Source organism: Artibeus jamaicensis, unplaced genomic scaffold, assembly GCF_021234435.1.
Source record: "Artibeus jamaicensis isolate MK-2021 breed Jamaican fruit bat unplaced genomic scaffold, CSHL_Jam_final contig_519, whole genome shotgun sequence".
NCBI lineage: Eukaryota > Metazoa > Chordata > Mammalia > Chiroptera > Phyllostomidae > Artibeus > Artibeus jamaicensis.
In genome coordinates, this window is record NW_026521871.1 from 15,676,012 (window position 1) to 15,692,428 (window position 16,417).

At 38.4% G+C, this 16,417-nt stretch overlaps 1 protein-coding gene across 1 annotated transcript in view; it reads left to right on the plus strand.

Annotated features, from left to right (window-relative positions):
• GRM7 (glutamate metabotropic receptor 7) overlaps positions 1-9,092 on the plus strand; it is a 910,314-nt gene extending 901,222 nt beyond the window's left edge. The window contains exon 10 of the mRNA XM_037134730.2: positions 8,662-9,092. Coding sequence (XP_036990625.2) covers positions 8,662-8,711 — 50 coding nt within the window. The 3' untranslated portion in view covers positions 8,712-9,092. The remainder of the gene's footprint in view (positions 1-8,661) is intronic.
• The last annotated feature ends 7,325 nt before the right edge of the window (positions 9,093-16,417 follow it).

The following is a 16,417-nucleotide window of genomic DNA, read 5'->3' on the forward strand; positions in this document are numbered from 1 at the left end:
CATGCAGCTGGCATACCCCACCTCCAACCTGATGAAAAACTTGGCCTGTCCCTCCACTCACAGTGGCCCCACCCTGCTCCATGGGGGAATCAGAGTGCTGTGCAGAGCTGGGGCCTTCAGAGCACATCTCCTTGGGGGGCTCTTGTGCAGGACTCAGATGGGCACTGGGTTGTACATTTGAGGCACAGGGCAGGGAAGAGGCATTCTTGATCCCCTAAAGGCTCAGCTGGCACCAACCCCAATGGGAGACTCTTTTGGTCTGTCCTCCTGAGCTTGCTCCTGCAAAAGAGCTGACTGGCTTCATCCAACCTGACCCTGCAGTGTACTCCTCAGGAAAACTAGGGTCAAAGACTTAAACGGAGACTGAGTGGTATAGATCTGGAGTAGGGAACACTTTCTCCACATTGAGTACCAGACTATGCTACCCCCAAGCAGAAGACCCACTAGCCCCATCCCCCCAACCCTAGTCGTCACCCCACCCTAATGCACCCACACTTTGTGGAATGATCTGTGGGTTGCATCCAGCCTGGAATCACTCTACAGTCTTTCTATAGAAGGTTCTTGAGTAAGACAGGTGACCTCAGAGAGTGGTGGTGTGGCCAACAGGAGGCTACAGACCTCAGGGTGCATTGGAACTTTTACTGATCTGCCCCCAGCTAAGAGCTGGAGGTAGCTGACCCTTGTACACAGCTTGGTCCCTCCGATGCATGCCGAGACCCAGTAGAGGCAGCCACAGTGAACTGTGTTGTAGCTCCATGCAGATACCCAAAGGCTGTTTATAGTTGGTGTCTGACATCAACCTGCAATGGAAACCGACCCAGATGTACTCAGAACCAAAACAACTATGGTGGGCTTCAGAAAACACAAGGGCTCAACCTAACTAACCACACAAGTGGCACACTCAAAGGGAGATTCCAGCAGGCACCAGACCCTGCTGAAAACAATTCCACTTTTGGAGACAGCCCCTGCACAATGGTATATATACACTATGATCAAGGTCTATTCTTACAGTCAGCCATCCTCTGGGTTAACTCCACCAATGAGTGGGCCAATAGCACCCAAGACTTCACCACAACAGGAGGGTACACACAACCCACACAAGAGACATTCTGGGAGCACCTAGCTCAGGTGATCAGGACAACTGCCCTATTGACTCCCATGAGACACCTATAACATAAAACTATCACAACAACTTTGGAAGTCATAGTGGGTCTACCTAATACACAGTGACAAACACAAGAAGGCAGACAAAACGGGGAGACATGCCCCAAATGAAAGAACAAGAGAAATTCCCAGAAAGAAAGAAACATGAAAGAAACATGCCCCAAATGAAAGAACAAGAGAAATTCCCAGAAAAAAGAACTAAAATGAAAATGATCATGGTAACAAATACAAAATTCAAACAATGGTTTAGGATGCTAAAAAACATTGGGGTAAGAATGGATTCTCTCAGTGAGAACATAAAGAGATATTATTAAAAATGACATTGAAACTATAAGAAAGTAAGAAATGAGCATGATATCTGAAATGAAGAATACACTAGAAGGAATCAACAGCAGGTTAGAGGTAGCAAGTCATCAAATCTCTTGCTCTTTGCAAGAGACCGACCTCAGAAAAAAAGATACACAGAGACTAAAAATGAAGGGATGGAAAAAGATAGTCCATGCAAATGGAAATGAAAAAAAAAAAAAGAGCTGGGGTAGCAATACTTATAGTGGACAAATAGACTTCAAAACAAAGGCCACAACAAGAGTCAAAGAAGAACATTACATAATACTAAAGGAACCAATCCAATAAGTGGATATAACCCTTGTAAATATATACATGCACACAATAGAGGGGCAACTAAATATATAAAGAGAATCTTGATGAACACAAAGGAAGAGATCAACAGTAATATAGTCATAGTAGGAGATTTTAATACTACATTGACATTGATGGACAGATCTTTTAGAACAAAAAAAAAAAATCAAAAAGGCAACAGTGACCTTAAAAGACACATAGACCCAGATGGATTTGATTAATACTTATACAACACTTCATCCCAAAGCAGCAGAATATGCTTTTCAAGTGCACAATGGAACATTCTCTAGGAGATACCAGATATCAGCACACAAAACAAGTCTTAATAAATTCAAGAAGACTAAAATCATGTGAAACAGCCCTGATGACAATGGTGTGAAATTAGGAATCAGTTACAACAAAAAAAATTGGAAAACACTCAAACACAGGCTACATAACACATTACTAAGCAAAGAATAGGTCGACCATGAGATCAAGGAAGAAATCAAAAAGTGATGCTTAGGTAAATGACAATGAACACACGACAATCCCAATGGCCTATCTCACAGAACCAGAATATTCCAAAAAGTTACATGGAACCACAAAAAACCTCAAATAGCCACAGTATCCTGAGAAAGAAGAACAAAATGTGAGGAATCATGCTACATGATATAAAAATATACTACAAGGCCATAGTAATCAACATAGAATAGTACTGGCATAAAACAGGTCTATAGATCAATTGAACAAAATAGAGAGCCCAGAAATAAACCCACAACTTTAGAGTCAATTAATATTTGACAAAAGAAATAAGAACATACAAGGGGATAAAGACAGTTCATTAAATAAATTGTGTGGGGAAAATTGTATATGTACATGCAAAAAAATTTAATCTAGACCACCTCTTTATACCATACATAAGAATAAACTCAGAATGTATTAAAAACTTAAATGTAAGTCACAAAAAATACAAATCCTAGAAAAAAACATAGACATTCAAATCTCAGACATTTCAGCAATATTTTTTTCTGATAAATTTCCTCAGGCAAGGGAAACAAAAGAAAAATTGAACAAATGAGACTACATAAAACTAAAAAGTTTTTGCACAGCAAATGAATCCACCAACAAAATAAAAAGATAACCCACTGAATATTATATATTCATCAATGACACATCTGATCAGGGATTTATTTCCAAAATTTATAAAGAACTCAACACTAAAAAACCCAATCAATCCAATTAAAAATGGATAAAGGACCTGAATAGACACTTCACCAAGGAGGGCATACAGATGGTCAATAAATATATGAAAAGGTGCCCCATGTGACTAATCATTAGAGAAATGCAAATTAAAAGCACAATGAGATATCACTTCACACCTGTCATAACGGCTGTCATCAATAAAACCACAAATAACAAGTGTCGGTCATGCACTGTTGGTGGGAATGCAGATTGGTGCAGCCACTGTGCAAAACAGTATTGAATTTTATTCAAAAAACTAAAATGGAACTGCCTTATGACCCAGCAATGCCACTTCTGGAAATTTATCCAAAGAAATCTGAAACACCAATTTAAAAGAATATGTATGCACCCCTATGTTCACTGCAGCGTTATTTACAATAGTCAGGCTCTGGGAACCACCCAAGTGCCCATCATTAGGTGAGTGAATAAAAAAAGCTATGGTACCTTTATTCAATGTAATACTACTTGGCCACAAAAAAGAAGGAAATCTTACCTTTCACTACATCTTAGATGGACCTGGAGCGTATTAACTGAAATAAGCCAATCATAAGAAGACAGATACCATATGATTTCACTTACATATGGAACCTAATGAACAAAATAAACTAATAAACTAACAAACAAAATAGAAACAAACTCATAGATAGATACTGAGAACAGACTGACAGCTGTCAGAGGGAAGAGGAGTTGGGAACTTGGGTGAAAAAGGTGAAAGGATTGAGGAAACAAGCAAACAAAATAGACACGAGCAACAGTATGGTGTTTCCCAGAGGGAAAAGAGTGTGGGGAAAGATGGAAGAAGGGCAAAGAGGGGGTGAACGGTGGTAGGAAGAGACTTTACTTTGGGTGCTAAGCACATGATGCAGTATGCAGATGATATATTACAGAACTGTACACTTGAAACCTGTATGGTTTTGTTAACCAATGTCACCCCAATAAACTCAATTAAAAAAAGAGCTAGGAAATAACCAAATATATTTTCCAAAAGGATGTTCTTGTTTAGTACAAAAAGATCTACTAAAACAGGAGACTATAGAATCAAATTTTTGGAACAGCACAAATACTACCACAGAGTTGCAAACTGACAGCCTAAAGACTGGCCTCTTTCCTTTGACTTCCTAAATATGTGAATATAATTTTGAATCTTCCACTAAAAACAGGTACTCCTAATGCCCAGAACATAGTATGTGCTTGATAAATGAAACATGAATTTTAAAATAAAAATTTACATACAAATACAGAAGTCCAACCCTTCTTAAAAAAAAAAAAGGAATATCTGACTAAATCAAGGCAACATTCTGCAGTGATTATGCTGTTTAGATGGGCAGATGTTTTCTAGTTCACCAGGGTCTACACCTTAACATCTTACACTCGTCCCACTCATTCATATTTTGTGCCCAGTCCCTCTGAGAGACTCAAAAAGCACATCGTTATATTAAAGGCTCTGAGAAGGCCTACATACATCTATGTGCACAAGTGTGGCAGGTATATATCTTGAAATAAAAATACTGAATCAATGATATGCGTATCTTCAGCTTTTCTAGATATTTTCAAGTTGTTTTTCCATGTGACTCTACCAATTTACATTTTTACAAGTGTGTCTTAAGAATTTGTGCTTTTTTTTCCACCCTCACCAATAATTGTATCAGTACTATTTTCTAATGGTATGGGCATGAAATACTATATTATTGTTGTTTTAATTCTAATTTCTCTAACTGACAAAGCTGAGTACTTTTCACTTATTTGTTTTTCCTCATCTCCAAACTGTCATTGCCTTTTTATATCTTCAATCCAGTTTTAAAAATTAGTTTGCCTTTTGTTATTTTGTATTAGTGTGAAATACTTTGGATATCAATTCTTTATCAGCTTAAATATATTGCAAATAATGATGTTTTTATATACCATTTACTCCAGCTTTGTTTTTTATTGAAAACAATTAGAAAGTAGGTCCATCAGTAAAAAGAGTTACAGAAATTTTGCTATGTTTTTATAAGAAAACTGTATAGTAACTATGATTATCAAATAAACATAAACTAACTGTAAAACCACAATGTTATATAAAAACAAATGGCAAATGGATATGCATGGAATTAGATCATTTTGTATAATTTAAAAAACACAAAGCAATACTACCTATAGTTTATGGGCAGCTACACATGCAGTAGGTATATGAAACCACCTTGGGAAGGAGGCAAACCAGCATAAGGATAATAGCTTTGGAGGTTGGAGAAAGCAGGGAAGACTGTCAGTGGGAATAGGAAAATGGGAAGGGTTCCCCCATTTTATTTCCTCTGGATGGACAGAGGGGCACCCAAAAGCACAAATGTCAGTGCATAAATATGGGCTGTCAGTTATATTCTGGTCTGTGATATTGTTTTCACCTTTTGTGGCTGTCTGAATCACTTCATATACACACTTATATACGCATACATCTATACACATATTTTAGTTTTAAAGAGCTCAGGAAAACACAGGGTGCAATGCCAATGAACAATAGAATTCCTTATTATTTAAAAAATAAATTAAATATGGGTGGAGGGGAAGCCTTCTTTAATTTTTTATATTCAGTGTTTCCCAAAATTCAATGTCTCTTGCCCATGAGACTATTCCCCTTCTCTATTTTTTCTTTACTTCCTGTACTCTGGGCTACAACAGTCCACAGACCACACACTGAGAAGTAAAATGTTTGTGAGACAGAAAAGCTCAGAAATAAAGATAAAACAGTAAGTTCACTGAGTTAATGTCAGATTAAGTTTGATTTTGACTAACACTAAGAATAAGTTGTAATGTTTGACTTTCCGTTTTACTTTTTTGTTTTGCTTTTAAAAAATTAATTGAATTTGTTTTTAGAGTAGTTTCATGTACAGAAAAACTGAAAGTACAGAGAGTTCCCCTATGTCCCCTTACACTTGCCCGGCCCACTGTCCTCTGTTCCAGTATATTACATTCAGTAGCAAAGGCACACCCGTAATTCAGAAGCCAGTGTTCAAGCACTGCTTCACTGTAAACATCTACTCTTCAAGACACCTTGCTTTGAGAACTACTGATGTAGATAATTTTTTAATTCAATAGAAACCATACTTACTCCTTAAAACTTATAACTTCATAAGAAAAACTCTAGCTATTTCAAAATAAAGAACTGTATTTCTTTAGTAAATGTTTTGCTGCACAACTATTTTGAGCTAAGCAATTTTCTTACCAAGGCCAACAACTACATTACTATTCAAATAAATAGAATAATCAGATACTATAAACACTTATTTTGTTTACTCATAAGGATAGAATGATTTAAAAATAAGCACCATAATACACTGGATACTGCTCTAAAAAGTACATAAATTGCCATTTTTAGGACCTGCACAACTTCATTATCATTTTGCAGCAGTATTCCTAAGCTATTCGGAGAAGAAAGGGTACACTAAAGCTAATCATTTGTATAGAACTTTGTAATTTAAAAATACATTTATTTATGTGTTTTATGTTACCAGGGGAGAAACGGGTATTTCATACATTCATGCCATTCACAGCCCAGAGGATAACAATTATTCTACCCATTTTACAAAGACTCAGAGAAGTTCAGTGTCATTGGACTGATCTAAGTCACATCTCAAGTAAGTGACTGAATCAGAACCTGAGTATGTGAACCCACAACCCCTCATTAGGGATTATAAACAGAACTCACCTCAAAGTTACTTGAGAACACAGGAATGTAATTCATGCCAAGCATTGGTGAATTTCCATTAGTATTATCATTTCTAATTTTTTAAAAAATACAACATCATCCTGATTATAGCTTAACACAACACAATACCCAGCTTTTCAATACAAGGGAAATATTTTCTAACTTCTCAATTTTTTTTAGCAAAGACTTTTGCTAGGTGCTTGGTGTTTTAAAATAACCTATGTGAGGAATTTCAAATATGTTTTGCTTCTTTTTGCTAGACAGTTCTTGTTTAATCACACAATGGAGGTGGTCTCAGATATTTAGGTCACTATAAGCTTCTGGGCTCTTTTGTTTTCCCCGCCTTTTTCCTGAGGATAACTAACATCTTGACATTTGACCAGTAACAGTATGACTATTTCTTGCAACTATCAGTTGGAGTTTTTAAGTTATGATTGTAAAGGTTTAGTTATGACTTCAGAGGAAGAAGGAAAAACTGAAAACTTCTTTAGAAATATTTTTATCCTTATGTTCAAACCAAGCTTATTGTTGAAGACAATAAAGGCTGTAATAACACAGAGAACCTTCTTAGAGGACTCATGGGTAACCAAAGCTATGTGTTTTACTGGGTGAAGATGCATCGTGACCAGTCTCACATTGGATTTTTCATGGGACCCTGAATTTCATGTAATTCTATTTTTTTCATGGAACTTTAGGTAATGAATACAATGTGATTTATTAGAGAAATGAGTCTTCAAAATTCAGATATTTCCAGGATTACCCAAATTTTGAATCCACAAAGTAAGATGTTGTTCTATAAAGTGGAGATGAGCTAAATGCATCTGTAACTTCCTGGCTGCACCACTCAGAGTTCAGATACAAACCTCTCTCAGCACTCTAATGTGGCTTCTCTGTTCCTCCAAATTCACATAGACATCCCTACTTAATATGTCTGGAAGAATTCTTGCTACTTGTTTGTGTTCAATAAACACTACCATTTAGAATCTAACACAGTAAGTAAAATAAGCCATCTGTAAATGCTACATGACAGTTGCTCTGTGTCCAAAAGAAGCAGATGCAAAACCACAAAGATTTAATGAATAAAGAACATATCACATCAAAGCAATCATATTGCTTGGTACTGAGAAGCAGAACGTGAAGCTGAGTCATACCTTGGGACCTTGATGTCTGTTTCCAGCTTAAGGACAGGAAGGGTCTGATTTATTCATCAGCTGCTCATCAGTGGCCAGCCTTGTGTCTGACAGATGGTAGGCAATCAGCATGTATCTACCGAATCAATGATTGAATAAATGAGTGAGTGAAGGTAAAATGACTGTACCAAACAATGTAAAAAAATAACTTATTGTAGAAAAACAATTTATTCTACATTTAAGGAAAAAATATAGGCTGTGTTGAGACGCCTGCAAGATTTAAGTAGCTTCAATCCTTGAAACAGTCCTGCAAATTACCATTTACAACTTACTATGATAATACTACAAAAGTCACTCTACGGTAATCTGACTCCATGACTCAGAAATGGACAAGGCACTCAGTTGACCTAATCTTTAGTCAACTTCAGTAAATTCCAGAAATGCAAAGGTCATTTATTATGAGAAGGTGCTGGAGACAATCACACAACAAAATACAATGCAACATGAATGGGGCTTTTAAAGGTAGGGTTAGCTCATTAAAAAACATGATATCCACTGATGAATTTACAAATGTTACAAAACATAAAGAGGAAGATTGAAGACATCTCAGAATAGTGAAACCCAGATGGTTGGAGAATTACTGGGCAGTCCAGATTTTAGTGAACAAAACCTTATAAATAATCCTAGGAATCAAAGTGATTTGTGTGTTCCTCAATGGTACATGGTCCATCTCGACTTTGTCTCCAAGTCACTGAAGATCTAATTCTGCTTCTACCTTTGCAAATAAGGTCATTGCCACACTGACTTTTTCCCATTTTATTTTAGGCCCTGCTGCAAAAAAGAAGTACGTCAGTTATAATAACCTGGTTATCTAAGCTGTTCCATTCCTTGGAACCATGGAGGAGGAGGACCCTCAGTTATCTCGTCCCCCAACCTGGCATAGGACTCTTTTGTCCTGCCCGCTGCCATCACTGGAGGAGCATCCCCAGCTGGGAGACCAATGTGAGAGGATCCAAAGGTTCTACACAGCTGCTTTATGAAATATCCCCACTTTCTCTTGGCTTAATAAGTCAGTGGCATCAGCACTGCCAACTTGGCTGCAATTTTGGACCTGCCCTGCCAAGGGAGTGTTGAGACTCAAGTCCCACCTAGGTTCTCTAGGATGAACCACTGAGAGCCACAGTGATGTTTTGGGGCTGACCTGTCTTTCTACGTATGTACTTCCAGGTTGCAAGGTTTTGAAACTTTCTGTACAGTTTGTGAGGACTTTTGCACTTTGCCATCTGATGTTGTACCTCAGTTCACTGTTTGTTTTCGAATGCCCTGTTTTCATAGAGCCCTATTCTCTCAGACGGTGACATATCTGGGAAAATTTTAAAACGATTAAAAATTTAAAAAGATCTCGGCAGACTAAAAGATAAGTTTAAACCACATATGTACATGACTGTATAATTATGATTATAGTACAACTGCAAATCATGTTATTTTTTTTAAAGACAAAAAAGATACTTAAAGACCAATAACTGTGCTGATAAAGTAGATCCCACCTATCTATCATTGGTAAGTGATAGGTCACACAAAAGGAAGTTATGGGCTGAACTGAATAGAGGTCTTGATCTTTGGAATGCATGCCCGTAATGTATTTTACAGTACATGTTAATAATATGTTCAATATTTGTATTTGTGTTCTCTTCTGTTATTTTATTTAGGGTATATGGATATTTTGCAATAAATTTAATAATGATTAAGCTATTTGGAGAAAAGAATATGGATTTTTCACGTCTTGAGGTTTTGTTCATGCCCCTCTATGACTGACCAGTGTGATAAGGACTTTATGAAAAAAAGCATGTATGTTTTTTACTGTTTGTAATAAGTACTTTCGTTAATCTTGCTGCTTATGTGCCAATTTAGTGGAAAAACACCCTTGCTGAAAAATTCCTTCTTTCCATTCTCTTTCAATTCTGTGATATTGTCCAAGAATGTATCAATAAAATACTTTGGTTAAATTTTTTACTTTCTGCAATAAATATTTTTAGTTGTTTATCCCCTTTTAGTTACAGTTTATTTCATAAAATCTGAAGTTAGGGAACAATGGGGACGAAATTTGTTAAAGGAACAAGCCTGAGATCACAATTATAGCCATACCTGGAATGCATATTAAAAACTCAAAGGTCTAAAGTCTCTCAAGAGGAGCTAATACAAAGCCCATGCATTTTGCTTTTTCATAACTGAAGTTGAAATCTGACAACTTCAGATTTACTCAGCAAGTTACCTGTCAAAAACAGCAAAGTGCCAGAGGAAAGAGAAAAAAAGAAGTACTAGCTTCAGTAAATAGCAGTCTGGAGACAGTTTAGTGAAAAGATAAACATTTCTGCAATACTCAAAGGACATAAGTGAGTAAAGATAACCATTATAAAGCATTTGTCTACATTTGCAAACAGATATGGTGGCCATGTTATTGATGACAAGATTATGATTCAGGATTCCCAAAACTCGACATTAGGAAATACCCTTATGAGCACACAGGGATGGACCCCCAAAATCCAAAGTGTATGTAAATGACCCATTGTGCATCTAACTGCGACTAATAACACCCACACCTGATTCCACCTTTACAATCCACAGGCAGGGTCCTGCTGTCTCTCAGCTTTCTCAGCCCAAGTAGTTGTGCAAAGATTAAGAAATTCATTCCAACAGCAGACTGAGAAAAACTCTCAGTTTTCCTTATTGCTCCAACACCCTTTAAATGATAAACCATGGAAAAAATGGTGTATCAAAACAAAAATTTTGGATTATTCACATTTTCAAGTTGTAGAGACAGCCCACTATACAACCTGGCTCCTCTCCTGCTAGCTGTCCTTGGGGATGTTTCATAAATATTCTGAATCCTCCATTTCCTCAACTGAAAAATAAATTAATACCACTACTTATCTCAGAGGGTTAAGAGGGTTGGGAGATAAAAACCCAAGCAAAGGACAGCCCTGGCTCGTATAGCTCAGTGGATTGAGTGCAGGCCTGTGAACCAGAGTATCACGGTTCGATTCCCAGTCAGGGCACATGCCTGGGTTGCAGGCCAGTTCCCAGCAGGGGACGCATGAGAGGCAACCATACATTGATATTTCTCTCCCTCTCTCCTTCCCTTCCCCTCTAAAAATAAATAAAATATTTTTAAAAACTCATGCAAAGGGTTGAGGACAGTGCTTGGCGCATGGCTAACTTGCCATACACATTACCTATTATAACCACCACCACCACTGCTACCAGCAGTATCAGCACCCATCAAGGCTGTTACATTTCATCTTAAAAATAAAAGTGTATAGTGCTTCCCCATTCCAGATCTGTATCATAGCAAACAGACAAGCCAGTTTGTCTTCTGGCCATCCTATAGAAATTTCTTTTTTCCCCACAATGAAGCTTGCATAAGAGCCTATCCCACTTATTCAAATGTCTAATCATGAGGTCAGGGGAAATAACAAAATCAACCCCATTTAGGATCGGGAAGAGCTTGCTGACAAAAAAAGGCCTGTCTGCAGCTGGATCCGAAGGACAGGCCTGAGGTAACAGTCTCAAGATCATCACAAGCATAAAAGCTACAGCTTCTACAGCACTATGTACAAGACACATTATTTATATACATTATACATTTTATATACTATAAACTTTATGTATATTATATCTATTACAATGGATATTTTATAAACATCAATTTATTTAATCTTCAACATGCAGGTCTAACATCTTCCACAGCCCATACCATCAGGGCAGCAGTTGAGTTAAAGCATGACGGTAGCCATGGGACAGATCAGAGAACATTGTCCACAGTAAGCAGCATAATCAATGTTCACCTCCTCCAGCCACACAGGTTCCCTGCCCTTCTGCACACACTCCAAGCATCTCCCACTTCTCTTCTCTTGCTTAGCCCAATTCCCCCCAAATATCTGCAAATTCCACTTCCTCACTTAGTTCTAGCTTCCTCTTAAACATCATCATGTCGAAAGTCTTTTAAGACCCTAACAGGGAAGTCACCCATGCCACATCAGAGTGAATTCATCACCTACTTTATTTTTTATGACACTTATTGACTTCATAGATTTGATTTCTGGATTTTGTTGTTCCATCTGCAGTAACATCTAGGAGATAAGAAATCCTCTGTTTTGCTGTCATTTCCAGCACTTAGAACACTGCTCAACAGGTTGTCACTCCATAAACGTTTGTCAAGAAATCAGTGAAAGAAAAAAAATAGGATGAAGTTAAAGAGCTCTAGAATGTGAAATAAGGGCTGGAGGAGCCTGAACTTGTGGGGTGGCTGTGTCAGGTCAAGAGGAACTATGTCAACAGGAATTGGAGCTATGTCTTTTTTAAATTATTTTATTGTTGTTCAATTACAGTTGTTTATATTTTCTCCCTCCCCCTCCCCCCACCCCCTCCAAACCCACCTCCCTCTCTTGCTTCCACCCTCCCTTTTGGTTTTGTCCATGTGTCCTTTACAGTAGTTCCTGAAAACCCTTCTCCCCAGTGTCCCCTCCCCGCTCCCCTCTGGCTATTGTTAGACTGTTCTTAATTTCGATGACTCTGGTTATATTTTGTTTGCTTTTTTCTTTTGTTGATTATGTTCCAGTTAAAGGAGAGGTCATATGGTATTTGTCCCTCACTGCCTGGCTTTGAAGCTGGGTCTTTAAAGACAGACAAGACCCAGGTAATCAAGAGGAGAAGAGAGTGAACACTTTCCTGGGCAGTAAAGAAGAGAGCTACTTCTATCAGGTGTGGTTTCTTTTCATCAAAAATGAACCTCTTTCTTAGGAAGTAAAGTGGAAACTTGAGATACAAACCCTTTCATCTGAAGAAGGCAAACACAGGAGGTGGCACAGCAGTGACTCAGAACCAGAGCACCTGTGTTAGAGAGCCGAGCTCCCCCACCAATCTGCTGGGCTGCCTCAGACCATGCACACAGCCCTGAAATCCTCAAATCTCCATCCTTACAGCAGACATAGAACACGAACTCAAGTTTTTTCATTCATTGGGCCAGTCTGTTTGAACCTGATCCGGAATGTTGATTTCACAATCAAAATGTGCTCAAGTCTGAACAAAAAAATTTTGAAACAGTGTTAGAAGCAATTGCTGGGTACAAGTAGGAAAGGATAATTGCTTCTTTGCTGTCAATGAGATTAACTCAGACTAAGATATCCAGCAGGGCATTTGGCCACCATTTTACACAAACAAATGCAATTAGGCTCCAATAGACTAAAAATCTCTCAACCCCTCGATAACATAGCTGCTGCTATGTTATTTCTAATTTGACCTTTTTTCCTCTTCTAAATTATCCTTCTGTAAAATTTGCATTATCATGCCATCTCTTGACTGTTTAGATCCTGATAATTATACCAATTCTCTACTCTTCTAATCCCCAGGGTGGTGATGAGTCTGCCTCAGCCAAGGCAGTGATAACATTCAGGAGAAGACAGAAGCTGGAGTAGGCCCTTGGGGCTTCCACCAGAGATCCATGACTTTGCTGACTTTGGTGCATTAATCAACTTTACATGGATATAGTTATGGTCATTTCTCTAGTTAGAATCCCCACCCACTAAAAAAAAAGCAGAAACAATCATCTTGTATCGCTTTTTTTTTTTTTTGCTCAATAAAAAAGAAGAAAGTAACCAAAGCAAAGGACATCTTCCATGCCTTGTGAGTCAACACACTTTTATCTATGGTGTTTCTCTGACTCTGTGTCACAGAAGAGAGGTCAGACCAACAAGCCTATCATTCATGAACAATGAGTGGCTTCTGGGGATAACTTCTTTCCTCTCTAAGTGTTAGTGAGACATTGGCCTGGATTCTGCCAGGGAATTAAATCAGGTTCATAACTTATCCACAAGGTCTTTCATTGATGAAGTTCTGGTCATTGCAATACCTCATGACACTGAGCACACTCCCACTCCCCAGGACTCCCCACAGGGAGAGTGGGGAGGACAGGGCATGTCTCAAAACCTGGAGGAAAGCCCTTGTGTCTTCATGATTCCAAACTCATCCCCAAGGCCTGGGATCAACCATTGGTTGCCAACCTTGATTTTAACCTAGTGGTCTATTATGTTTGGCCAATAGCAATAATGTGACTACTGCCCAAGGAGGTAAGGGAAACTCAAGCACATAAGTGTTAGAGAACACCCTTTTCTCTCATTCATGTGACCTGCCTGCCTGTCATCTGCCTTTCTTTGACCCTGAACCTTCATTATACTTCACGTCTCATATGTCAACATGTTTATCCTGCCTTTTTTGTTCCACTCTTTTACTAACTTTAAAAGAAGTTAGTACATGAATCAATGAAGAGAAAATGGAGGCAAGGTGCAAATTCTGATTTCTTTCCTATAACTTATCTTTGCAAATGAATCTCAAACCTTAAGTGTGCCTATAAATCACCCAGGCATCTTATTAAAAGTGCAGATTCTGATTCAGCAAGGTAGGGTCAGGATTCTGCATTTCCAATAAACTCTGTGGAGATGATCATGCTGAAATTTGGTTCTCAACCCTGCCAGTACATTAGATTCATGAAGGAGCTTTAAAATATACCCTTAGCCAGACTCATGAGTCCAGTGTAATTGGTCTGCGGTAAAGATTGGGCATTTTTTCTTTCTCCACAAGCTTCCCAGATGATTCTGATGAGTAGGGTAGAAGATTAACATTCTAATCCAGTGGGCCTATGCTTTAGTAAGCGTCAGAATTTCCTGGAGGGCTTATCAAAGCACTCAAGCCTGAGCTTGGGCAGAGAGTTTAATTCATTAGGTACAGGGGAGAACTGGTAATTTGCATTTCTAAATCCAGGTGCAGTTGATGCTGCTCTTCCAGGGACTACACCTTGGGAACCACTGGTCAAGTCTAAACAACCAAACTGCTCTTTCCACATTCTGGCTTTTCACATGACAAAAGGTCAAAACAAACAAGCAAAAGACACTTTTATTGGACCTAACACATTGTGCAAACCTCCACTCATTCTGAACTTTAAGCTTTAAACCCAGCTCCTGTTTCCATCACTGTTTTGCAGTGGTCTGTATCTGCCTACCTTCCAGCTTTTGCATGAATTTGTTAAAACCTAACTCACTGGAAAGTTTGCTGTGTACTCACATTCGTCTCTTTGATTTACTTTTTTTTTTCTTTCCTGGGGTCAAGTCCAAAGGTTCAGAATTCTACTTCTCAGTACCTTTCCCTGCCTTGGGTCTGCCATCTTCCTATTTCTGGGTTCAGGTCCATATTTTGACTTTAAAATTGTTATTCTACAAATATTTTAGGATAGTTTTAGGTTTACAGAAAAATTGAGCATAAAATACAGATAATTTGTATCTACCTTTCCAAAGCCTCGTCTGTCCACTTGGCTTTGTGCAGGCTCCTGCCTCCCCGGCTCCAGAGTTTGGATAACATTGGTGGTTTCCCCCCAAGTTTCTTTTTGACTAGGCCCTCCTACCTGGTCTTAATTAGGTTAAAAAAACCAATTCCTTTCTCTCCTTCACCCCATGGTTAATTATAATAGTCAGTGGAAGAACATTTAATCCACAAATGATTGAAGCACCCATTGATCTAAATTCTTAGGAACACAGCAGTTAGGTAGGAAGCCCAATCCCCTACCCTGGAGAAGCTTCCATTCTACAGCACAGGACTAGTGTTTCTCAGATGCTTCACTTTTATGCACAAGTGACCTCTTCAGGATAAACATCCAGAGACACTGCAGACAAGCCAACCCAGAGCTTTACTTTCCTAACTGCATTTCTCCTCTTCTTCCATTATCCCTCACTTCTACTTAGGAAAGTTGGACACAGTGACACTTTGCTTTCTGTTACTTTGATTTACTGCCCTGTGGTCTCCAAGAGGACAGAGATCCAAGCAGGCAGATCTCCAGCTGAGTACACACCTGGTTCCACAGTTGAGAAATTGCATTTGCCTCTCAATTGTAGGAACCGATTCACTACAAAAAAGGGAAATTCTAGGGAGCAATTATTCCAAGTAAGTCAGTCAGCCAGTCAGCCAGCTAGCAGCATCCCTTGTTAGAGAAATTGGCATCTTTTTATGCTCTCCTCTAAATAAACAGAGCTCTCCTGCAAATTCTGCATATGGCTGCTGAGCTGGACAATGATGGAGACCATCTTGGTGACTGTCATCCTCCCACTGAACATTTGCTACCAGAGAAACTGGGTCAGGTAATTCACACTGGTCCCCGGGGGCAGGGCTTCCTTGCTGCTCCCCAGTCACTGTGTGCACAGAGACATTCATCAGGCACTTGGTATGTGCTCAGCCCTGAGTTAAGCAACTAATATTCATCCTGTTTAATTTTGCAAACAGTATTGTATGGGAGGGATTATTACTATCATTTTAAAGAGTAGCAAAAGACAAAATAGTAGAATTTTTTTAATGTCATGCAATTGGTAAATCCCTAAGCTGTGATTGGAAACCAGATCTTACTGACTCTGAACCCAATATTATCAAATTCTAAATTATAATGCCCCAAACACAATTTCTTATTCACCCCAAAATAGCAATTATAATCACAATAAAAAGAATAAACCCCAACCAGAATAAGATTTTTACTAGATAAGTG